The sequence below is a fragment of the Melanotaenia boesemani genome, chromosome 10, assembly GCF_017639745.1.
Source record: "Melanotaenia boesemani isolate fMelBoe1 chromosome 10, fMelBoe1.pri, whole genome shotgun sequence".
Taxonomy (NCBI): Eukaryota; Metazoa; Chordata; class Actinopteri; order Atheriniformes; family Melanotaeniidae; genus Melanotaenia; species Melanotaenia boesemani.
Window position 1 is genome coordinate 11,648,666 of NC_055691.1, and position 25,987 is coordinate 11,674,652.

Here is a 25,987-nt window from a genome sequence, read left to right on the forward strand (position 1 = left end):
TTCAACTGGAGAAGGTTGAACCATTTAGCTGGGAGAGATTTTAACCAGTTAACCAGGAAAATTCCAAGAAACACACACACACGAGCAGATCGGGTGAAGGAGCTGAAGGAGTTTCCAGATTTTACCACTGTAGATGTAAAAGTAAAAGATGTAAATCAGGTTCATTTGCAAAAATAAATATTAATGAGTTTAAAGACGTTTTTCTTTATCACAAACCAAAGAAAATAAACCTTCAGCATCACCTGCAGCTGGTAATACCAGTGCTGTCAGTGTGTGTGTGTGCAAGCGTGTGTGTGTGTGTGCATGTGTTTGTGAGAGTGTGTGTGTGTGCAGTCTCACCGAGCATCCGAAGTGCAGCGGGCGATGTCGGCTTCAGTTAGCACCTTTTGATGAAAAGTGGCCATACACAGCATCAGACCACCAACACAGGACATATCAAACGTAGTTTGGTAGTTCGATTTCCAGCAGCTGAACTTCTTTACTGAAGTTATTTTAAAATAATTATCAGTGGACAGGTCTGGTGTCATTGGTCTGGTCTCAGTGAACTGATTTCATTGTTCTAGAATCAGTGGACTGGTTTCATTGGTCTGGACTCAGTGGACTGTTTTTATTTCCCAGGGAGTCTCAGGACTTGGGCCACACAGTTCTGGTGGTTTCTGTGTTCTGAAAGGAGACAGACTTAAAGAGGATTTAGGGTCCTGATGGCCTTAAATCCAGGTCCTGTGTGGACTAACAGAGATGGGGTGTGGAAGGATGAGTGTGATGAACATACACAGCGCCTCCTGTGGTCAGAGAATGTCCTGACGTCCGAGTGAATGAAGAGCTTATTGTCTTCAGAATGTGACAGCTTCTCACTAGGGATGTGCACAACTGATCAACTAATAAATTAGTCAAAGCAGAACAAAATTGACAACTTTTTTTAAAAGTCGACATTTTGTTTGGAGGAGTTATGTGTCATTGCACAGAGACATGGTGGTGCTGTGTTAAAAAAAAGAGCATGGCCCCTTTAAGGTCTCGTTAGAAAGGTAGAGAGAGACACATGTCAGCCGGTTTAATGAACACTGCAGGTCTGAATCAGAGCGGTGACATCGGAGAAGAGAAACTCACAGTGAGAAACTTCTTGTTTAGCAGTGAATGTTTTGCTACCAGCTTTAGCAGTAAACACCACACAGCTCTGCTAGTTCCAGCAGAGTCCATGGCTGTGTCTGAATGTGCACCCTACTCCCTACATAGTGCCCTATATAGGGGTCACGCCATTTTGTAAGGGTGTCCGAATGTCCAGAAAGAAAAAAGTAGGGCACTCAAAATTACCCACAATGCATCTTGAAAAGTAGTAAGCATCGATGGTCACTAGACGGGCTAATATAGACAACAATGCATTGCGAGCAGAAGCTCAACATGGCGCAAGGAGGCGAAAAAAACGAGCGGCGCGAAATGACCTATAAGCAAACAAACAAAAAATAAAATACAGCATAAGGAATAAAAATAAAAATATTTACACACAACTTTGGATTGGATTTGGAACGACATCTTGACACGGGTTGTGGTTGCCGTGGTGACGGCAGTAGTCACGTGATTTGTGGCGACGAAGAAAATAGGCAGCTCCGTGTCCGAATCGCCAAGAGAATGAGTCACTATGTAGTGTGCTATATAGTGCAGCCCTATGTAGTGAACGAGGGGTTAGGGAGTAGGGTGGACATTCGGACACAGCCCATGTCCGCTTCACTAGTGCTGGTGCTAGCTGCTGCTAGCTGCTGCTGGGTAAAGTGAAGAGAGCTTTAGTGTAAACTCCCTTCACTTTACCCAGTAAAGGGACCCAGTTTTAACCTTAAAACTAGCACTTTCTCCCAGGAGTAACCACCCCTTCTCCACCTCCCAACCTCGGTGTGGAGGTGGAAATTTAGCAGCTATTTCTGTCTGAGTTTTCATCATTAGTGAAGGCAGCAGACCAGATTAGCAAGGTTACTAAGCCCTCAGAAATGTTGCTTCAGCAGCAAAATGACCAGATAACTGGTTTTGTTGTTGCTGAACTCACACACGTTTTACTATTTCCATTTGGAGATAAGGTTTTGTTTATTTTTTGTCCACTCCGTTATTGATAACATCATTATGACATCACAGCTACATTTTGAAAGGCCTGACTAGTCGCCTTGAAAAGTCACCTGGATTGTCCATCCCTACTTCTCACAAACATTCAGATTATTTGTCAGATTGTTGTTCTCTAATAATTTGGTGATGTCCTGCAGGCTTGAGGAGGCGTTTCTGTTTGATTAAAGTTAATAACGTCCTTCACAGGTTTTAATTTCTAGAAGTTGCGCTTTAGTTCAAATCTAATTTTATGTTTCCTATTGCTCCCCCGGACTCGTCTGGACTCACCTGGACTCGGCTGGACTCACCTGGACTCGGCTGGACTCACCTGGATGCGGCTGAACTCGTCTGGACTCACCCGGATCCGGCTGGACTCACCTGAACTGGCCCAGTTTGTAAGTCCAGCAGTGTTTGTGTTGTAGCTGTGTGTCTGGGACTTCCAGTTATGGTCTCTAGGTAGAAAGTCACGCTAATTCCTGCTCTGCTGACTCACAATAAATCTGGCAGACAGAGCTGCAGAAAATAGTCGAGACCTTGGAGAGAAAATGTAAAATCCATGAGAATAAACTCATCGACATGGAAACGCGATCATGGCTCAACAATTTGAGGTTAGTGAATGTTCCAGAAAGGGTCAGATTCTGGAGAGCTGGATCACAGAGGCACTGAACTTGGCTCCCCTGAGATGCCCAACTGTGATGGACAGAGCGCATCGCGTCGTACTGAGAAGAGATGCTGCCGCTCCTAATAGAACTGTGGTAATCAGGTTCTTGACAGATAAGGATAAAATTTCTGTGTTGACGGCTACTAGAAACAAGAACCAGCAGGTCAGTTTTTACAACAACCTTGCAACAGAAGTTTTCCAGCAACGCAAGCAATGTGATGCATCAGCAGCTGAGGAGTGTCGGACTAAGACGTGGCCTTGTTGCTCCAGCTAAACTGGTAGTGACTTATAAAGGACAAACGCTTTAACAACAGCATAGAGGCTCAACAGAGGATGGCTGAATAAAGATCAGCCAAACATGTCTGTGATGGTGGACTCAGGAAAAACCAAAACCTGCTCCAGTCCCATGATGCGTCTCAGGGGTTACCGCTGCTCTTTAATAATTAACCTCAGACCCCACCAGAGCTGGGTCCAGTTTTCATATTATGAGATCGTGCAGCAGCTGTCTTTAAACTACTGATGTATCTTGATCAGGAGATGTGGAAAAATTGTCTTTCAGGCAAAAACGTCTCTGGACGCTGACTTGAATAATAAAAAGAAGTTTATTACAAAAGTTCAGACATCAAAACAGATTTCTGCAGCAAAATCTGGAGGTCCCAAAGCCAGAACGAAGACCTAAAGACTTGATGTGTCATTCTGTCTTATATAGGGTTTAAACAAAGAAAATTCCTCAGTCCTGTGTCCTCCAATCATAGAGTTTGCCTATAGGATGCTCATTTACATGGAATGCATGTTCTTGTGTCAATCCAGTCTGTGGGACAGAGAACCCCATATGGTAAAGACTTAAGTGTGTACCATACAAATGCTATGCTTAGATACCTCACTACTTTATCTCAAAAGAGGCAAAAAGAGGCAAGGCAAGTTTATTTGTATAGCACATTTCATGTACAAGACAATCCAAAGTGTTTTACATAAACTTTAGTGCCACAAAACCAGAGATAAAATAGGCTACATGGTAGCAAGCTAACATACATTAGCTACACTTAGCGTTCTCTAGCAGACCCCTCCCAAACCAACATCCTAATTTAAACTGGTAAAACTTGTAGTGACTTATTCCAGTTATAAAAGCAAAAAGCAGCTTTGAGAGTATGGAGTACTGGATTTCCTTGTGCATGCTGTCCCTGTAGAACTGGTGCCAAAGTTTGGTCCACATTGCCGGTAGTAAGTCAGATTCATTTCCAGTGAGGGCCAGACTTCACCAAGGCTGCCCTTTGTGTCAGATTCTGTTCAGAACTTTTATGGACAGAATTTCAAGGGTCAGACGAGAAGTTAAGAAATGGGTATGAGGTCCTGGCCCAAGTGGAGGAGTTCAAGTATCTCCAGTGTTCATGAGTGAGGGAAGGAAGGAGCGGGAGGTCTACAGGAGGATCGGTGCAGCATCTGCAGTGATACTAAAGAAGCAGATTGCGAATACAAGCGGCCGACATGAGTTTCCTCTTCAGGGTGTCTGGACTCTACCTTAGAGTCAGGGTGGGCTTGGTCATCCAGGGGGAGATCAGGGTGGAACTGCTGATCTATAATCTATTATCCTGACTGGAGCTAAGGATCATGTTGGTGTTTGTATTTCTGAAACTCTGTGATGTCGTCCATCTTTAATGATCATAATTACATGACCAACATAAATGGTTCCATCCTGTCAAACATGGTCTGGTTCACGCCCACTGATCAGATTCTGGGTGAATTCCAGATAAAAAATAAAAAAGACTCTAACAGCAGAAAAAGCATCTCATTGATGAACTCCTCATGTCCTTCACACTCACACAGATTGATTCTAACACATTAACAAACACGATTAGTGACGCCTTTTAATTCAGCACAATGGCGATGGGATAACCGTCCTTGAATGTGGCTGTTTAGCAGAGGATGAAATCCCACTGGGCCGAATTAAAGCTCACATTACTGCAGAGCAGTTCGTGTGTCTGCAGCTCGCAGCCAAATCTGTTTTAACTAATTAACCGTGAATTCACTTCAAAGCAGGACTTTATTCAAATGAGCTGCATTTCTCCCTCTGTCCCTGAGACAATGCAACCTTTAACACAGCAGATCAGATCCCGGTTGGAAAACTAAATCTCTCTGCAGCTCAGACACAAATATTCACACAGGAGCTCAGATTAGCCGACGTTTCATACATGCCGTTTCTTCCAGAGAAGACTTCTTTTTATCAACCTGCTGAATTAAGATATAATTAAAGGAAGAAAGAATTACAAAATGTTTTTATTAACTGAACAATAGCAGTATTTGTATTGACATTTGATTGTAAAATAAACACAGCATCCTTTTTGGTTTTTCTTCCTTGTGCTGTCTAGTATCATGACAGCTGAATGATCCGACTGATGCGTGGAACTGAACATATTACCTTTACTAGGAGGAGTTTTATGGACTTAAAGTAGTATTCTTTATTTTTTATTTTGTTTATTGCTGAATTACTGATGCTGAACCTGAGGGAAGAAAGGAAAGAAGAGAAAGATACAAAAACCAGAAAACAACAACAGCAATGTGCAATCAAACCAGAACAGAAAAACCAGACAAGCTGCTGCTACACCTGCAGAGACACCCAACAGAAAACACCGACAGCCGCTGCAAGAAAACAAAGCAGACAATCATCAGGAGAACTTACAGGAAGACAATCAGAGAAAAACACAAACAGCAGCATGAATATGAAAACACAAATTAGCTGCTGATGATAACCCTGAAAATTCCCATATTATTTTATCTACTTTATGTGTGTGTATATATATATATATATATATATATATATATATATATATATATATTAGTGCTGGGCAACGATTAAAATTTTTCTATCTTTCTTGTCATTAGGTTGGAAACCAGGGACTTTTTTTTTCTTTTACAGCATTTTCCACAAATATCTACATCCCTTAGAAGAAAGTCTGTCTATCCTCTTTTTATAAAGGTTTTATGTGTTTCCTTTATTTTAAAACCTTAAAAATTGAAATTAAAAATGTGGTTCTTCAAAAATTACAAATATCCTATGGTGGCTCTTTATTAAAAATATATATTAAGCTGGCTTTTTGAAAAGTCTCATAACATTTGAGTCTCTAAAGTAGTTTTATTTAGCTGGCTGGGGGAAAAATGGCTCTTTGGATTGGAAAGGCTGCAGACCCCTGAACTAAACACATAAACAGATTTAGCATCAGTTTTCTCTTTAAACAGCAACAGTTAAAATATGTCTTCATATATATTTATAAAACCGAATATTTATGAGAAGGAAGGATGAAATCCTCAGGATTTACTAAGTAAAAGGTAAACAGTCAGCAGGATGAATTTAAAGATGTGAAGCTGCTTCCTTCTAAACACAGAAGGAACAATATGTGATGAATATCAGCATCAGGTGAACAGACAGAAAGCAGGATGAAAATCTCACAGCTTCTAGATGGTGAGGAGAGAGAAATATTCACAATATGCACAATAACTTCCATCCATGCACCTTCAGTGTTTCATTATCCAGGTTTCTGGCATATAAATTCTCTAAACTTTCATTTTTTGTTTGACTGCACCTGCAGCCTCCGCTACCGGGAGTTAAGGGTTAACATCTCGTTCCGGGTGTAACGTCAGGACAGAAAGTCCAGAATCTCTGCTACCAGCTCAGTAAAACCATTTCTATCACCAACAAACACAGTTAAGACAACAAACAATTTAAAGAGCAGCTACACAAAGTCCGAAAAATATGTAAACACAAAAGATGTCTCCCCGTGTCCAGTGGCCCCACGGTGTCTCCAATGTGCACATCACTCAGTCTGTACTGTTTTCACATTTATTATTCTAACAGTTTCCCAGCATCATCTCTAGGTGTCTCAAAGCATCAACAGCTGTAGCTGTAGCAGTGCAACACTGTGCAGTGAAAGGACCCCCCCAGCCCCCACACACTTTATTTATTTTTTCACCTTCATTTATGATATGCGTGTGTTTTCATGTATTTGAGAGTGTGTGTGTGTGTGTGTGTATATGTGTGTTCTCAGACGGCGCTTCACTGGGCAGCCAAGCAGGGCCGTCAGGACGCCGTGGACATGATGCTTCGCTCTGGAGCCGACGTCAATGTCAGATCGGTAAGGGTGTGTGCGTGTGTATGTATGCGTGTGTGTGTGTCTGTGTGTGTGGATGAGCACCTGTCATGCACCTCAAAAACGAACACCTGTCTTCAGCTCTTTATCACAGAAGGTTTCCAACATCACACTCATCTTTTCATTGTTTTGCTTTTTCAGGAGATGTCACAGCCACACACACAAATACACATATACACACACAGACACACACACACACACACACACACACATATATATATATATATATATATATATATATAGAGAGAGAGAGAGAGAGAGAGAGAGAGAGAGAGAGAGAGAGAGAGGAGAATGGGCAGACTGGTTGGAGATGATAGAGAGGCAACACGAAGTAAAATCAGCACTGGTTCCAACTAAAATCTGTAGAACTGTATCTCTGAACACACAACACATCCAGCCTGGAAACAGATGAGCTACAGTTGCAGAAGACCACACTGGGTACCTCCTATCTGCTCCAAGTAGCTTGGAAATGAGCTTATGTTGCTAGGCAGCAAGAGTTGCTTCTCTAAGATCATCGCTGTTGTCTTTCCTCCTTGGCATTATGTTAACACACACCTGAATGCTGCAGGTTTATATAGAGGTTCTCACACTGAGGATGCTGCTGCTGATCCTCTTCATGAAGGCAGTGAAGATGGGCCTTGTTTTTCACGCTAGGTTTTCTTAGATAAATAGTGAGAGTTATCTGTCATGAGGTTGTATTTCTGTCACTTTAAGACCTGATAGTAGCCTGAATATCTTCTTTCTCAATATCCACTGTGCAAACACCACCGATACTGTTGATCACATAGTCTGTTGATGGCACAACTGAGATTAACTGACACTCAGATTATCCGTTTAAGATTACGTTTAGATTTTAGCTTTACAGTACTTGAGCTAATTCAAGAACAAATCTGTTTTACTGAAACTACTGAAGAACAAACAATCCTAAATGTCTGAAACTCCATAGTTTCCCTGTTTCTTCTTGCTTCCATCGCGTTGCTGGTCTGATGAGTCTCCATTTCAGCTCCACATTCAGATGCTAGGCTCAGAATGTGGTGGAAATCTCATGAAAACGTGGATCCATCATGCCTTGGATCAGCGCTTCAGGCTGCTGCTGGTGTAATGGTGGGGGAGATATTTTATTAGCCCACTTTGGGTCCCTTAGTACTAACGTAGCCTGGTTTAACCACCACAGCCTACCTGAGTATAGTTGCTGACCATGTCCATCCCTTCATGACCACAGTGGAGCATCTTCTGATGCTACTTCCAGCAGGATAATGCACCATGTCACAAAGCTCAGATCATCACCTGCTTTCTAGGAAATAACAATGAGTTCACTGGACTCCAGTGGCCTCCATAGTCACCAGATCTCAGTCCAGTAGAGCAGTGGTTCTTAACCTTTTTTTATGTTGGAGCTCAACTTTTCCAGTACAAAGTGGCCCTGAAGCTCATTCAAATATTAACACTATTAATTTAATTAATCCCCACTATTTGTTTTATTTGTATTCAATGACTAAACCAAATCCACTTCAAGTTTAACATCTAGACTGTTGTCAGTTACATGACATGAGCCATTAAGATGAGACATAAAAACATTTATTTATCGCGTATGTGAACCTGAACAGACAGCAAGACGACCAACACGCTAACAATTCATGGAAAAAAACAGGCTGCTACAAGAGCACATTTAAAAGCTCAAATCAGGATTATTAACATAAAACTAGTAATTATTAGATTTTACTGCAGAGAAAATTGAGGAAATAAAAAACTGCTGACAAAATATGTAAATTTGATGAGAAAAATGATGTAAAGATAAATCAATGCATTCAAAAATGATAAAATGTTCAAACTGTTAAATGGACTTCATGACGCCATTTAGCAGCCACCAAGTGGTGGGAAGCAGTACTGCAATCAAGCTTCTTGTGGTTAACGCTAATATCTCTCATGTCTTCATTTGATAACGTGTACGAACATCGCAGCCCACAGATGAAGAACATAACATTTTTATCTAGCCCTCCAGGTGGCGCTTGAGGCCCGAGTATGAGCCGTGGACCCATATTTAGGAACCACTGCAGCAGAGCATCGTTGGGATGTGGTGGAACGGGAGATTTTCATCATGTGATGCTATCACATAGTTTGGTGTACATAGATTATTTAATAAGAAGTTAGAAGTTAGACAAAAAATTTAATGAGCAAAAATCCAAATAACTGAAAGAAGGAGACGAAATGAAAATAAAGGTTGAAACTGAAGATAAGCTGGAACGGCAATGACACAGAAAACGAACACCAAAGAGATGACTGAGATTAACCTTCATCATGGATAATATGAAACGTAAAAATCTGTTTTTATTTAAATATTTGTATTTCAGTGACTACAAACTACATTTTAAATAAAACCTGTTTAACTTCAGTCACAGTTATTTTTCTCGACAAACACAATCAATCAGAAATGAAAACCTGCAAAGAGTTCCACATCTGAACGCTGCTGACCTGCATGACGCTCTGCATTGTAAAATCATCTCTGAGTCCAGAGAAATTAGCTCTAAAACATTTCCTTTGTATGTAGGAAAAGTTCTTTCATCACAATAAATCAGTGAAATCGGCCCATGATGCGACTGAATGAGTGATGGTCCCATAAACTGTCCATCACGCTACCTGGAGAAACTCATTTCAGAAGACTGCACCTGTCTGTGCTTCCTCTGCCATCATCACTGAACTGCTCACACACATCCTCTGAATCCTGTCAGAGATCTTCGATTATCCAATTACATCCTTTAACCCAGAGGTGATGCACAGTTTTATCCCCATTGGGCATTAAAGCCACCCCCCCACTATCAGCCTGCAAACATGCTGCAATCAGCTTGGATCAGCCATAATCCTACAGAGAAAACACATACTGTTATCCACGTCTTTAATGTGATCTAAATACCAGCAGGCTGGTTATTTAATCTGTTCAGCCTCAGTACAGTGGCCCAAAGGGACCATACACAGATAAACAGTGGACAGTTTGTCCTAATGGAGGAGACAAGTTGTTTCTTAGCTAAAACCCTGAAGAGAGATGGCTTGGATATTTCCGGTCCTGATAAAAACAGACCAGGTATCCAACCTGCCTTTTCAAGTAAAATTTTAGAGAAGCTTGTTTTTATCAGTTAAATGATTTGAGTAACTCCAACAACATTTACGACAGGTGTGAATCCGGCTGATTACAGCACTGAAATGACCTCAGGTGTAGCCTGGGCACAAGAAAAGCTTCACCTGGTTTCATTAGACCTGACTGCAGCATTTTATACTGCTGCTCAACAACTACTTTTAAACCATCTTCAGATCATGGCTGGCAAATTTTCTACTGCTTTTAATTGGTTTCAGTCCAATCTTAGACACATTTTTCTAAGTATGAATGAATGTTCATCTAGGAGCTACGACCTCAACTGTGGCATCTCCCAAGGCTCAATTTTAGGTCCCGTTCTTTTGTATTTCCATAAGCTGCTGCTGGGTGATGTCTTCCAGAGACACCACATACATGTTCATGGTTATGCTGACAATATGCAGCTTTATATGGCTGCATATCCTGATGCCAATCCATGTCCTTTTTAACTGTATTTTAGGCATTATGTCATGGATGGTAGAACATTTTTTTAAAGTCAAACCAGAACAAAACTGAACTACTGGTTATTGGTGCTGAGGCACAGAGAGACAGGCTACCTTCTACACCGAAAACCTCAGCCCTCAATCTATCTTGAAAAATTAATCATTTTGGTGTTTTATTTGACTTAAATTAAAACTATGAAAACCAGACTGGCCACATAACAAATAACAGCTTTTCTCCCCTTGAAAACGTTGCCAAAGTCGGCTGTTTCTTTTAAAAGGATAAAACACTGAACATTTAATTCATGCCTTTACTACCTGCAGGATAGACTACTGTAATGCTCTCACACTTACAGCTGCAGCTGAACGTCTGCTAAAGCAGACCAGAAACAGAGCGAACATTACATCTCTTGTAAAGTCTCTGTTCTGGCTACCCGTGTGCAGATCCTTTTAGTGGTTTATAAAGCTCTTAATAGTCTCAGTCCTACTTATCTGATTTGCTTTTAACTTATAAGCCCTCATGAAGCACCTAGATATTCAGATAGAGGACTTTTATCAGCCCCTAAAACCGGAACTAAAACCCATGGTGAGGCCTTTTATTATTATTACGCTCCTCACCTGTGGAACAGCCTACCTGAAAACCTGAGAAAACTACACTAAAAAAAAATTCTGGCTTTTAACTAAACTTTATCAACAGGTTTTACTAAATTTAATCTCTTCATATATCTCATTTATTTTACTCTATTTTATTTATTTTAGTAACCTGATATTCTTCTCGTTCTTATTATTGTTAATTGTGCTCCTTTTATCCCATCTGTTTTCTCACCACTAAGTCCTGAGTGTGAGATAATGCTTCTCCACTATCCCATAATCCCATTGCTCTGAAAAGTACATGTGCGTTCATCTTTGTCTGCACACAATCTTTTTCGTTTTATTTTGTAAAGCACTTTTTACTGCATTTTTTTGTTTGAAAATTGCCACATAAATAAAGCTTTGAATGTTTGAAAAACAGGTAAACATGAAGGGAAACTGAAAATATAACAAAACCAGTCACAACAAGACACATGAAAAACTAAAATTTCTCCAAAATGAAACTTCTAAAATGAATCTGAAATAAGAAATCATTGCTTAAAAACTAAACCAACACCCAGATTCCCAGACTGGGGGTCTGCCATCGTCGTGATCAGTGGTTTCGATTTTTATGGTCTTGTCACATTTATTTCTGTTTTTTTCTGCTTCCTGTTATTAGTACACCTGAGGGGTATTCCATGAAGCTGGATTAAGTGAAAGACGGGCTTATCTTGATAAGTCTGGCTCATGTAAGAGAGAGTTCCGTTCCATCAACGTGGCTTATTTGAATGCCCGCTGAGTAACCATGGTAACTTATTCACCAGAACTAGCCTGCTTGGGGACAGGCTAACGTTCAAGCTTAGCTTAGCTGTGTCACAAAGGTCTGATACAGACTCCCAACACAAAGTTCCACCTGGTTGAATGCTGCGATCCCGCCACTCATTCTTGTATAGAAGTAAAAAAAAAAAAAAAAAAGACACTTATATCACTACTTTGACCGTCTTTAATAATCAATAAATCTGTCAGTGCCAGTGTAACTAAAGAAACACAACTATACAAGTACTGAACATGAAATTATGAAAAGGAAATGGTATTTAAAACTAATTAATAACGTTATTAACCCTCCTCCCAATCTCAGGAACACCCGACCTACTGCCTCTGGGTGGCTAACAGTAAAACTGGGATCAGCTGAGCCCCGTCCATACAGGCCGAGGGTATTTACAGAGCGAGACAGAGAAAGCTAATCTAAAGATATACTGTAGAAGGAGAAAGGCATTACTCTGCCTCACCTCAAGGGGGCATAGTTTCATGCTGTCGGATGAATAGTGAAAGAAGATGCTTTTTTCGGTTCTTACAATGTAAATCTGACTCCAGAGGAGTCAGTGCCTCACCACCCATCAACCTCACCGCACATCACTGATCTCCATCAGCATTCTTTGTTCAGCTGCAGAGAAAATGACAGCTCTCAGCTTCTTCTCTTTTTCTGCCAGCTCCTCTTTTCCAACCATCCACTAGTCAGGGCTTCCTATGTTCCTCAGGACCTCCCACATAGCCAGGCTATGTAAGCCTCACTTGAATTAGCCTCAATTAGATGCAGCTGAAATGTGTTAGTGGACCAGCTTGAGCCTTAATTCAGAGATGGTGTTAAGCATGGTGCACACATAAAGATTTTTTGGCTGTTTTTGTCCCAATTTTGCCTCTTCCCGACCACAGACGGCAAACAGCGATTATCCTGACTCTTATAAGATTTTTCTGTCCAAACATCATTTGGTCTGTGGTGTGTTACGAGCAGATTTGTCCCGATAATCCGCTCCGAAACGGGTCATAGCCATGAATCGGAAATATTGAACATCTTCAAAATTTTAATCAATTTCTGAGGAAAGCCAACAACTCGTGCATTGTGACTGCTTGGCTGGTGATACAGGCCGGAATGTAGCCTATCAGAGAGCTAGCTGGCTGGGGAACCAGGAAGGATATAAAGTCCATGTTCACATCATCGCCAGTCTGTTATGTTTTTCAGTTCGGGTTTTTCTGTTAACATTAGTCCCAAGACCACCATCAATCGTCCCTTCCGTGCATGGTGTTTTCCAGTTGTTCCTATGTTTCTTTTTCTTCGTTTTTTGCCGGTTGTTGCTATGGTTCTTCTTCTACAGTTTTGTTAGATGACGTTTGGTCACGTAAGATGTCCGGCTGTTATAATCCGACATTGACCCGGATCATGTTGAAATTCTGGATCTGTTGATCCATTAGGTTCAAAATATAGAGGGTACTGGGTGAGCTGTTGGGGTTTGTCTCAGGTGAATGATCCTATGGCTCGGTGCAGATCTGAGTGCTTCTAGTTTAATGAATGAGTCTTTCATGTGCTCTTGTTTTGTGGATGGCTTTCTGCATCAGTTGCCAAAAATCCTGCAGCTGTAGTTCAGTTTGGAGATCTGATCCACTTCTTTGAAGGTCCAGCATTTAACAAAGTCAGAGATCAATAACAGAAACATGTAATTTATCATTAAAGACGATGTTTCTATTGGTATCTTATCACTTCACTAAAAGGTTATGTTTTCACCTCAGTAGAATGAAGCATGTATATCCACTCACCGTGGGTCTACATACATGGCAGCTGCCACCATTTTTACTACGGTGTCACTGAATGGACAAACAACTCTGTGTGAAGCTTTAACATTGTAGTAGCAGCTTTGTTTGATTGGAGCTGGAGCGGCGTTTAGGATCAGTGTTTATAATGTCCGCTCATCCAGACTGCTGCTGTTTAACAGACCAGAACTAAAATTCTTTTATTTTGTGCCTTGTTTCTGGAATATCCTCCAGGGCCAAGTCTGTAAATGCTGCACTGAAGATGATTTGGCTTCCCAGACAGCTGAAGATCAGGAGAATTTGACACATGCTGCTGCTGCTGCTGCTGCTGATGATGATGATGATGATGATGATTAGCCTACAGGCAATAATGTTCAAGCCCCACCAGAGCAAAGCAAAGCAGAAGAGTCACTTATTGGATTCATAATTACATAATTAACATTTAGTCTGTAATCATAAAGGCGCTAACGGCTCTGAAAAATGAACCCTCAGCTGAAGCAGCCAGCAAATCAAGAATCAATAATCCATACGGCAGCATGAAGAGGAGACGAGCAGCTCAGCTTTCAGACCTCTGGGATATGGCTTCATCTCACTCAAACACCTGGATGTAAATGGGCTTTTTTAGAAGTTTAGTGGAACAAACTCAGAAACTGTGCAGGAATTAAAATTTTAAATTCCTTTCATATCTTTGTTTTTCTTTCTCTTTCCATCCTCCTCTGCCTCCTCTTCTTCTTCTCTTGGCCGTCACTCCAGCAGCATGTAAGTGGGTTTTTGAACTTCGTAGCTCCACATAGCTGAGCTGTGGTTTCAGGCTCTAGATGCCCCCAGGTTTCTGTGGTTGGTGTCGGATGAGTTTAACTCTGCTTTCCCCATTTCTCCGTCTGCTCTCTGAAGGGGGTAAGTCATGTTTTCATTCCTTTTAATCCCTCATCTTGTTCAATAACAGATTCATCAGCTTCACTCAGCTGATGTGAGCCAGAAGTTCGTTTTTTCTGTTTTTAATCTTGAAAATTGATGCATCCTCCCAGCTGCACCAGCAGCTTCTGTACTGATTTTTATTTATCATTCTTGCATAATGCAGGATAAAGTTCAATTTACCAAACTTCCCCAGTCCGAGTGCCACAAGCAAATTTCCTATCACTGCTTCCCAGTGTTCTTCACTGGAAATGTAGGTGTTAGCTGAGTTATTAGCAGTTACTGATGAGTTAAGGACAGTTACTGATATTCAGTAGAAAACGGTGGATAACTAGAAACCACCAGGAAAGCAGAAACTCTTTGTTAGTATCTGGGACAGAACAATACGGGCAGATAAAAGTCAGATTTGTTGCATTTGCTGGATTATTTCTGAGAAACAACGAGCAGACCTGTTGGTGCTGTAATCTGGTCCACCTGCCGGCTCAGAGTGGCCTTGATGCTCCTTCTCTCAGGACCTCCTGCTGAAGTGGCCTTTACCTCTGATACGAGACTGAAAGTGCAGCTGAACACATAAAAGCAGCTCAGCTTTTCAGGAAAATGTCAGTTGCTGTCTTTACAGCCTCAGAGACGTTTTCATGCCGCCTGTCACATGGCTCACATCCACAGCCTTGAAGGTGGCGATTAACAGTGTTTACCAGCTGTTTCTCCAAACACGCAGTGATGAAGAGCGTTGCTCCGTTTTCACTGTTTCTGACGGAGTCTCAGTGTGAGATGAAGATGCTGATGGGATGGTGAAAGTGACAGCGAGGCGTCTTTGTGCTCCCACATCAAACAGCCTCCAGGGCCCATTTACAGCCGGCGCTGGGATGAGAGTTTAGTGCGGCAGCGCTGTGTAAACTACAGACCCGTCCGCTTAATGAACGCAGACTTCAAACTCTCTGCTGCGCCGCTTTCTGTCACTGAAGTCGGGTTTAAACGGCCGACTGACAGCAAGGAGGACGTCTCCAACACTGACAGCAGCTCCAGATGACGAGCAGCTGGTCCTCTGGGACTCGCCGGTGTTAAAGTGTACAAATGACACAAACGGTACAGAGAGCTGGAGGAAAACCGGAGCAGACGGGCTGACGGAGGCTGATGGAGGCATCAGAGAACCCACAGCAGTCAGTGTTATAGTGGATGACAGGAATGCTGCAGAGGAGGAGGTAAAATCCTGCTGTTAGCATCAGCAAGCATCAACTTGTTATAAGAGAACAAATGGTTAAAAATGCCTGAGAGGATTAACTTTAAGGGGAAATTTATTTGAAATGTTTCTGTCCCAGAAAACAGACATTTTCCTGATTTTAATACGGCTCTTTAATGTTCATAAAAACAGAGAAGACTCAGAGTAGTTTGCTTTAATTCTGCATTGGTAGCTTTCAGGTAGTCTGCAACAGTTTTCAGCAGCTTATTCATTAACTCTATGCTCACCCAGAAGTAGTGTTTTGTAGCCCTGTGTCTACAGCACATAAGGTGACCTGATGAGCTGAACATGATCAGAAACAGCCAATAAATGCTGACCATGGGGCCCAACATGGAGCCTTGGGGAACTCCACATGTCATCTTTGTTTGAGTTGATCTAGTTACAGACTGACACAAAGTAGCTGTTGTCCTTCAAGTAAAATTTAAACCAGTTTAGAATTGGATGGATGATATTTGTCTCTAACACCATGTGTTGTTTCCAGGGTTACACTCCTCTTCATCTTGCCTCCATCCATGGACACCAGGACATCGTTCAAACCCTCATCAGCACCTACAGTGAGTCAAACTTCACACTTGACCACTTTCACTCAGGCAGATGAAAACCTCCTCATCACATTAATTTGATCCAGGTCACTTTACAGCCATCAGATCAACAGGAATGTGGAACCACGAAAACACTAAAGGCTGTTCCATCCTTAGAAAGAAAAGAGAACTTTTTACATGTCCTTGAGGTCACGAGAAGAAAATGACGTCATTTTGTGTTTGGGGACATTTTGCAGCTTGTTCTCGACACATCATCCGAGCAGAACTTTCTTCTCGTGGGGCTCCGAAAAGTATCGTGTGATTGGTCAGACATTTGAGGTGGGCGTGGTTAACACTGACAAAAATTAAGTGGAAAGTTGTGGCTTCCGCATTTCCCCTGATGAGTGGTTGAACAGATAGTTTTAATAAACAGCTGATCAAGGTGGTGAGAAAGTATGTAAATGAATACAACACTTTATTTCCTCCACACATATAAACCACATGAAGGTCATATGTCTTTGAGAAGCAGACACATGGCTGAAACAAACTATGATCCAGATTAGGATCCACCTCCACCCATGCTCATTGTTTTTATAAATAACTGTCTGGTTTTGGGGAAACTTTTCGTTACCTTTAATATAAGTTTCACCTGATGTTTTAAAAAAGGACGTTGTGTTTCCTGTCCTCTCCTCCCCCCCAACCGGTCCAGACAGATGGGAATCTGGTTCTGGTTCTGCTGGAGGTTTTCCCTCCTGTTAAAAGGGAGTTTTCCTCTCCACTGTCTCATTCTTGTTTATATGAACACAGTATTTATAAACTATAATGTGGATGAAATGGATTTGTTTTAATTGGATTATTATCGGACTACAATGAATTGGACTGAACTGGACTGTGGTCTGACTGTTGTCAGCTGGCACTGTACAAATAAAGCCATATTGAATTGTTTTGGGGTACAGAGAAGGTGGAGCTCATGTCCCGTTCATGTTCTGTTACCTGTGTCTGTTACCATGGATACTAGGGATGAGCATTTCAAGTAAAAATTCAATTTAAAATTAAGAATTGAACCAAACTGATGACATTATTTTGATACCACTTTTGATACGAGGTCTGATTTTTATTCTTCAGGTCTAACATCAAATTTCATCAGGTGACACAGCTGCTGACAGCTGATTGGTGGAGGGACCTTCTGTTTTACTGTGTTAGATGTAGTTAAAGATTAAACACAATTTAAAAACTAAATGCAGACTTGGCTAACTTGCTAGCTTCACCTGCAAAGGCTGAGCTGGATCTAATTTTTAATTTCTGGAATGGGATCCACACAGAACATATTGGTGGTTCTTGTCGTTGGTTCTGCATGTTTCCAGTGTTATTCCTTCATTGTGATCACATCTGACACACACTTTGGACCAGAACCGAGAGCCATTGAAGTTCTTCTCTTGTTTTCCTGCTGCTTGGTAAACAGTTTGGTTAACTGTTTCCACCTAGTGGTGGAAGTGACACATTACAGCTGCTGGTTCAAACAAAACAAACTGGAAAATCATTAGTTTGGTTTCCTGGTTTGTCTTTGTTTGATTTGGGTCAGAAGTTGGTCGAAATAGTCCGATCTGAGTCGGTAAGCAAAGGAGCTGGATCCAAACTAGAGATGGAAGTTCTGCCTCCTCTCACAGTCCTGCACTTTATAACTTACGTTTCTGTAGGTTAACAGGCCGATGCTCTGCAGGATCTGACCCAGTTCCAGGCCCAGCTATTAACCCTTTAATGCCTGGATTTATTTACAATTAAATTAAAAAAATGAATACAGTCAAAAAAAAAAAAAAAGATTGGAACAAAATAAGTAAATAACAATAAATAAATCAAAATAAATAATTATACAATATCAAAATAAAAACATAAGTAATAATAAATAAATGAAATAATTAGATAAACATTTATCAAATGAAAAAGGGATGCTGCAAGTTTGTGACAGCGGTCAGCTGTTCCAGAACAAAGGTGCAGACTGGACTTCGTCAAAGACCCATTTCTGCTCCTTTATGTACGTAAATAGCAACGTCCATTTCAAACGTTGTCATATGCTGCTGTCATCATGCTTCCATGCCTGTTTTGTGTTGCTATGGTTGTTGAGTCAGTTCCTCCACCAGGGGGCAGTGCTGAGCTCAGAGCCGATGTCAGTTTCAGTCACCGTTTGAAGCAGTGGTAACGCGTTGCTAGGAAGTTGTTTTCCACTGCCCAATACGCCCTAAACATTCACATATAGTCTTTATTCAAAAGCTTGCGCAATTTCTACAGTTGTCCTTGTTTTCATTCTTCTGCTTTTTTCCCTTCCTGATCCTCTTCTTCTCTGGTTTGTTTCTTTCGCTGGTCGCATGCCAGCTATTCTACTCAGCACTGCCCCCGTGGTTTCCTGTGGTATTGCTCCATCTTCTGAGTCAATCGAAGGATAGCTAAGTGCCTTAAAAACGGACCAAATTACATACGTAACCGACAAAGACAGACGGAACCGCCCATATATCTGCGTATCCGTCTTCTTCTTCCAGCATAAATGGGCCTTAAAGAGTTAAATTCCCATCCTACACTCAAACATGTAACACGGCTGGGATTTTATCTCTAAATGACCAGAGATCGACACATGGCATGCATGACTTCATAATTATTCTATATTCTTGAAATAACAAAAAGATAAATAATAAATAATAGTTAAGTATCTTTTTTCCATGTAACAATTTTGATAGCTATAACAAGATAGATTACCAAAATATAGTAAAAAAAAAAAAAAGGTAGACCAGAGCTGTCTCTGGTGTCCTGTTCTCCAAACATGTTATTTCCTGCTGTTCATGCTTATGTGGAACACACCTGTCTTTTATGGGGGAGGATCATCTGTGTAACAGGATTGAGGGGTTTCTCAGGCACAGAACTAAGTAATTAGCCATTTATCTTGAACATAGGTCATAAAAATATGTTAATGTTATAATGAAAACATCTGTCTAATCACTGTGTTTTACAATCTGTTTAGATTTTAGAGACCAAGCAGAAAAAATACAGAAAAAAAGGTCAGAGGGACTTAAACCAGTTTAAACCTACAGAAACCATCAGCGTGTTGGGATTGATGGTTTCATCAGAATTCATCGACGTCAGTTTTCTTTCTGAATGTTTCACCAGAACCTGGACTGCGCTCTGGTCGGACTGCAGGATGAATTTAATTTCAGCTGGAGAAAGGCAGCGTGGACTCAGCCTCTAACTGGCAGGTCGGACGTCTCCACCCGCCTCTGGGATGAGGAGCGTTTCCTCTGCTGTCAGGATCGTTGACTGAGCGTGCGCGTGAGCGGTTTCTTTATATGCAGGTTTCAGATTAATATTCAGACTCTGGGCCGGTGAGGGAGTCTTGGCCTGCACGCCTCACAGACCGCCAGGCCCGAAGGAAGCACTCATGCAAGACGCTGCTGCCAACAAGCCAAGCCGCTCTCACACTGATGGCTGCAAACACACCTCCTCCACCTTCGCCCCACCCCAGGAACCGTTCACCGTGCTGCTAATAAGTCCCGCCTCCACCTGCTGGGCCGGGCCGCTCCGACAGACCCGCCAGCAGAGCACACAGTCCACATCTTCTCGGCCGGGTCAGAACATGTCTCCATGTGGAGGCCGACCTGGCAACTAAACGTCCTGCCAATCAAAAGTCAGAAGGACCAGAAGGGTTCTGGATTAAGTCGACCTCCGGAAACTGGATCTGTGATGTCATATTATTTTAACAGAGATGGGTCCAAACCAGAGGACCAGAACCACCTGAAACTGGGTTCTCCCTAATCAGGGGATCCAACCAGGGGCACTGCCGGAGATTGAAGAGAGACTGAAGTAGTGAAAAGAAACTAAAGTAAGTTTTACTTTAGTTTTACGCTTATTGTAAGTTTATCATTAAGTATCAGATAATTTTGTTAGTATTACAATTGCACTGAGGGCCCTTCTGGGCCCCTAGAATCCTTTTCCTTTGCCCACCCCTTTTCAGCACCCCAGGATCCAACTCAGATCTCCACTCAGGTCCAACACTCAGAATTCAACCAGAACCAGAACCATCAACCTGTTTCAGCTCTCCGGTTGGATTCTGAAGAACGTCTCTGATGATTCTGCCGTCAGAACCGCTTGCTCTTCTCTGATTGGTCGGTTCCTGACCAGGCACTGCAATTTTTATTTAGGACCACATTAGCTGCTGGGTCCATGTGTTAGGTCCAATCAAACATCTATAAACATAATTGCTTCACATCAGTGCACAAACACCATAAACAATTACAGGCCTGCAATCATTTATATATCTATAAACATCAATGCTAAGCTCATGTAGACACAGATGTATATGACATAGAATGTGTGTGTGGATACACTCACCCATACATGTCCTCATACTTGTATCATTTAATAAGTAGATTTTATGCTTTAATAGATATTGTTATAAGTTTATTTAAACTTAAAGAAGCTTTTTTCTCTGTAATTTGGTAAATGGATCACTGATATATTTCTAAAAACTGTCCAGTTCCAGTTTATTTTTTATGCTGGTGGTGTACCACCCTGCATCATCATGTTTACCAGCTGTTTACTGTTTATTTACCATCATATTTAACTAAAGAATTTAACTGACACGTCATGAGTGTCTGACATCAGGACAAGTCGTCCACATCTCTGATGGTTTTCCAGCCGATCAGAAACTTTATCAATAACAAGGTTCCAGGTTCCTTTTTCTCAGCGTGGGTCAGACATGAGTGTAAATGTGACCCGCTGGATCTTATAAAACCAGTCCAGAAGCAGATCTTTGACTCCTGTGGTGGTTTGACTTCAGCATCGTGATGAAGACAAACTGGGAGTCGGGTTTCGCTCCAACTCACCGCCTACTGGTCAGCTGGTGGTGGAGGGTTCAGTTTTCCTCGGAGGCGTCCTGGCTGCTGGGTTCGGATGTCTCTGAGACGGAGCTGAAGCTGTTGGGGCCCAGTGGGTGGGGTGATGGTGGGAGTTAAGCTGTCTGTAATGAGCGGAGTCGGTTTCCGGCTGGACCCATTAGCAGCCTCCAGCCCTCTCAGCTGGGACATCAACAACATCCTGATTTAAGTTCCTGATCCGAAGCCAGGAGCCCAGCACGGCTGTCCTCTTCCTCCACCTCCTCTTCCTCCTCCTCCACCTCCAGAAGAACTGCAGCCTGTGGTCTCTTAGTTCACCATCCTGATGAAGAAGGGAAGCTGGATGGATCATGTGACCTGGTTCATGGTGAGCAGCTGCAGCTGCAGCATCACCTCATTTCCTCCCGATGCTGAGACGATGTTTTCTGACACAAACGTGTCACATTAAACTCGGTCCGAAAATTAAGACATGAGATTTTTTCTCTTTTTATTTGTTGTAAATGTTTCTGTCCTGGTTGCTTTCTGACTGTTTTCTGACTGTTATCTGGTAGCTTTCTGACTGTTATCTGGTTGTTTTCTGGTTGCTTTCTGACTGTTTTCTTGTTGCTTTCTGGTTATTTTCTAGCTATTTTCTGATTGCGTTCTGACTGTTATCTGGTTGCTTTCTGACTGTTTTCTGACTGTTATCTGGTTGCTTTCTGGCTGTTTTCTGACTGTTATCTGGTAGCTTTCTGACTGTTATCTGGTTGTTTTCTGGTTGCTTTCTGGTTATTTTCTTGTTGCTTTCTGGTTATTTTCTAGCTATTTTCTGATTGCGTTCTGACTGTTATCTGGTTGCTTTCTGACTGTTTTCTGACTGTTATCTGGTTGCTTTCTGGCTGTTTTCTGACTGTTATCTGGTAGCTTTCTGACTGTTATCTGGTTGTTTTCTGGTTGCTTTCTGGTTATTTTCTTGTTGCTTTCTGGTTATTTTCTAGCTATTTTCTGATTGCGTTCTGACTGTTATCTGGTTGCTTTCTGACTGTTTTCTGACTGTTATCTGGTTGCTTTCTGGTTATTCTTTGGCTGTTTTATGGCTGTCATCTTTTTGCTTTCTGATTGCTTTCTGGCTGTTTTTCTGTTTTGTTTTTTTTTTGGTTGTTTTGTTTTGGTTTTTTTTCTGGTTGCTTTTTGGCTGTTTTCTGGTTGCTTTCTGGCTGTTTTCTGGTTGTTTTCTGGCTATTCTTTGGCTGTTTTATGGCTGTCATCTTTTTGCTTTCTGATTGCTTTCTGGCTGTTTTTCTGTTTTGTTTTTTTTTTGGTTGTTTTGTTTTGTTTTTTTTTTCTGGTTGCTTTTTGGCTGTTTTCTGGTTGCTTTCTGGCTGTTTTCTGGTTGTTTTCTGGCTATTCTTTGGCTGTTTTATGTTTATTCTTCATCAGATGCTAAAACCAACGTCAGAGACTATCACGGGAAGATGGCCGTCCACTACTGGAAGGGAAGCACCGACATTTTCAACAAACCGGACTCTCAGTCAGGTCAGAACCTCCACGTCTTCGTCTTTAATGTTGTTTACTCTAAGACATCTGGAATGTTTTTGTTTTTTTTGTTTGTTTGTTTGTTTTCCTTTTAATTTCATATCACTCAGGAATTTTTTATATAATTTATTTTAGGAGAAAAAGTTTGCTCACAGATTTTAACTTTTTTTTGTCAAATATGATAAATATTTCTCTCAATATGCTGAAGGAATAAAACAGACTCCATGATACCTGTTTCATTCATATGGAACTCAGCAATTAGAGACTGAAATAAATAAATATTCTAATTACATAAATGAATAAATAAAATAAAATAAAAGTAAATAAAAAGATAAATAACTAATATTCCCTATTAAAAATAGGTAAATTTAAAAATAGGATTTAAAAGATATGTCCACAAAATAATAAACATATAAATAAATAAAAAATATTTCCTTTAAAATAAACAAATGAATAAATGGGTAAAAAATGTCCATTAAATAAATTAATAAATAATAACTGAATAAATAAGTAAATGTTCAAAATGGATGGGTGGGTGGGTGCATGGATGGATGGGTGAGTGGGTGGGTGGAGCAATCGATCGATCGGATGGGGCAGTTGTAGCTCGCCAACTGGTGAACAACTGCTTATTTGAACAAATAAATATCAAATTAATTAAGTTGATTGATTGATAAGTAAATAAACATTTTAATGTTCGTATTTATTCAGTTTGTTTGTCCTCGTAGTAAACTACCAAGTAAACAAAGTTGTTTAATTTACATTCAGATTAAACCTGAAAGGCTCTTTTAATGTCGGTCCATCGTCCAGAGGACATTAAAAATGTCTGTGTCCTCAGAGCAGAGAAGCTGCCTGAGCTGCGTTTGAGGACAGTTGGAAATGTGAGTGTCTGGGTGACGTGAGGTTGTTGTGTCTGCAGGTGGGAGATTCCTTCCCGGTCGCCGGATGCAGCGCTTTGCTCTGCCGTCCTTACGGTTGACCCGTTCTCGCAGTCACGGGCAGCTCCACCTGGACTTCGGGACACTGCCTCAGACCGGGTCTCACAGCGCATTGGACCTCCACGTGTAGCGTCCACCTGTAGGTACGTCTGGATCTGCTCACCTGAATACATCTGCAGGTGAGGAGGTGGATGTACCTGGATGATGATCTGCAGCTTTCTGATTGGACGACTGAGAGACATGGTTTACAGGAAGCTGTTGAATCTCTGGAAGGAATGGTGGACACACTGAAACACGTCTCACTTTCACGCTCATACATGTCTTCATGAACTCCCCTCCATCGCTCGGCTCATGAGCTGCCTGAACGAGGCGGACCAGCGCCGTTTGTGTAAATAATAAGCGGGAAATAAATGGACTTGGGGGAGGACTCGGTCCACTCTAATCACACTCCGTCTGCCTAATGAGGACATTAACACCAGAGACACTTCGGTCCAGGACTAACCGAGCTAACGAGCTAACCGCTGTCCGTAAAATGTCTGATTTTAAACTTATTCCAGTTTATTTTTACATTTCAAAGTTCTGATCCAGAATCCTTTATTTATCTTTCCAGTAAAACAGAATTTACTGAAACTCGGTTGCTGAGTCAGAACCAGGGTGGGTCCAGCTCTTAGGAGGTCTGAGCTGCTTTATTCTTCATCCCAGTCTGAGCCGTCCTGGAGAAGCTTTCTGTTTCTCTCTAAGTAATACCTGCGAAGGTCCGAGCTCTGATCATCTCCTTCGTTATCTGGTCTGTACATCCAACAGACGACTGGTCCTTCAGACCAGTATTCAGTCATGTCTACTTCTCAGTGTGTTTGTTTCTTCACCTTCTTCTGTTCTCCAGTTTTCCTAAAACCTGTAAACAGGATGAAAATTTAGATTTTGTTTATTTATAAAGGGAATTGTTTGCATGTTAATGAACACAAGCGTGTCAACGTGTAACGGAGTTAGCCTAGAAGCTAATTTACATCTGATTTTCCTCAATGTGATTTCAGTTCTGTTCATTTCTGCGTGAAGCACGTTTAGCTACTTCATCCTTCTTTCTGTTAAATACTTCATGTATAATAAATGATAAACCTCCAACAGTTTTACTTTGAGTTTTTCTCTCTGAGCTCCAGGACTGATTATCTCACTCTGTTCTGATTTCTGTGTTGTTATATTTGAGAGAAAAAAGGGACTTTGTGAGTGACAGCAGAGTTTTGAAAGAGAGCAAGATGATATTTGAGCATCAAAACAAGAAATCTTGCTCTCAAATCAAACAATTATACTCTTGATTAATTGATTGATTGACTCTTGATTGATTAACACCCCCATAATGATGGCACCGATCAGAGTCTGATAAGCAAGGTGTGGATCCTACACTGAGTAAAACTATGTGTACTGCAACGTGGATAGGTCTACCCTTCATAGGATTTCTGGCCAAGCATTATCTGACATGTTTTCTCCAAAGTGGCTCTCATTAGAAGAACCTGAGTAGAGACTGGAAAGATTTAAATAAATGGTGAAGATAGCCCCCTGTGGTGGGCTGTCCAGTAGAGAACTACACGTTTTAGTGCACAGCATAGGAAACTTTAGCCTACTGGTTAAATAGAGCAGTTCTAGACCACTTGTTAGAAAAGACAGATCGGCTCCTCTCTCCTCCCCAGTGGAGGCCGTGCTGGGCTCGGCTCCCTGGACATCTCTGTGGCTGCACCGGGGCATCCGAAGCCTCCGTTAGCCAGAGCATGGTGTGCAGGACTGCACCGGACAGGATTATGTCGCAGACTTTCTCTGGAGTGTTCAGCAGCACCCCCCGCTGGTCCGAGACATCCACCTGTCCTCCAAAAACTTGAAGCAGCCTCCACCGTGCACGTGTGCGTGTGTGCGCATGTTGAACCTGCTTGATGGCAGGGTTAGCCAGCAGGGGGATGAGATGCTTCCAGAGTGAATATAGGTGTGAGTTTGTTGGCAAACACAGATCTCTGTCTGTATTCATCATTATTTCTAACTGTGGTGTTTAATGATTTATGGGCCTGTTTGAGCTGTTCTGTCATGTGTGGGCTTAGGCTGTTTATCACAGTTGTTATTTTCCCAAATTTTCTTACTGACGTGCACTCCAAGTATATCAGTAAACTATTTTATTTTATTCGTTTAAATAAAATAGCAGCAATCCATTTAAATACGTTTTTGTTTTGCAAATGGGTTAATGTGGCTGCTGATGCTGTGACGGTTTGAGGTTTGTTTATTCTCAGCCTCTGCTGCTGCAGCACTAATCCACACGGACTCAAACTTGCGTACACAAACTCAGACCTGTTGTGAGATTTGATCGTATCCTACGCTCACCTCCAAATTATT

The 25,987-nt window shown here is 41.5% G+C and overlaps 2 protein-coding genes across 2 annotated transcripts in view; both read left to right on the forward strand.

Moving 5' to 3' along the window:
• The window catches only part of b3gnt9 (UDP-GlcNAc:betaGal beta-1,3-N-acetylglucosaminyltransferase 9), a 615,230-nt gene that overhangs the window by 102,388 nt on the left and 486,855 nt on the right, over positions 1 to 25,987 (forward strand). The window lies entirely within an intron of this gene.
• LOC121646982 (ankyrin repeat domain-containing protein SOWAHC-like) lies at positions 1,823 to 24,600 on the forward strand. Its single transcript, XM_041996146.1, has 5 exons — positions 1,823 to 2,483; positions 6,790 to 6,876; positions 16,248 to 16,320; positions 22,584 to 22,679; positions 23,596 to 24,600. The coding sequence occupies exons 1-5, from the start codon at positions 2,421 to 2,423 to the stop codon at positions 23,742 to 23,744; spliced, it is 468 nt and encodes a 155-aa protein (XP_041852080.1). The 5' UTR covers positions 1,823 to 2,420; the 3' UTR covers positions 23,745 to 24,600.

Bases quoted from the DNA above. Each gene is read 5' to 3' on its own strand.
- LOC121646982 (XM_041996146.1), top strand. From the start codon at position 2,421: ATGCGGCTGAACTCGTCTGGACTCACCCGGATCCGGCTGGACTCACCT. The intron at 2,484-6,789 runs GTAAGTCCAGCA...GTGTGTTCTCAG, and splicing joins CACCTGAACTGGCCCAGTTT to ACGGCGCTTCACTGGGCAGC. The intron at 16,321-22,583 runs GTGAGTCAAACT...ATTCTTCATCAG, and splicing joins AACCCTCATCAGCACCTACA to ATGCTAAAACCAACGTCAGA.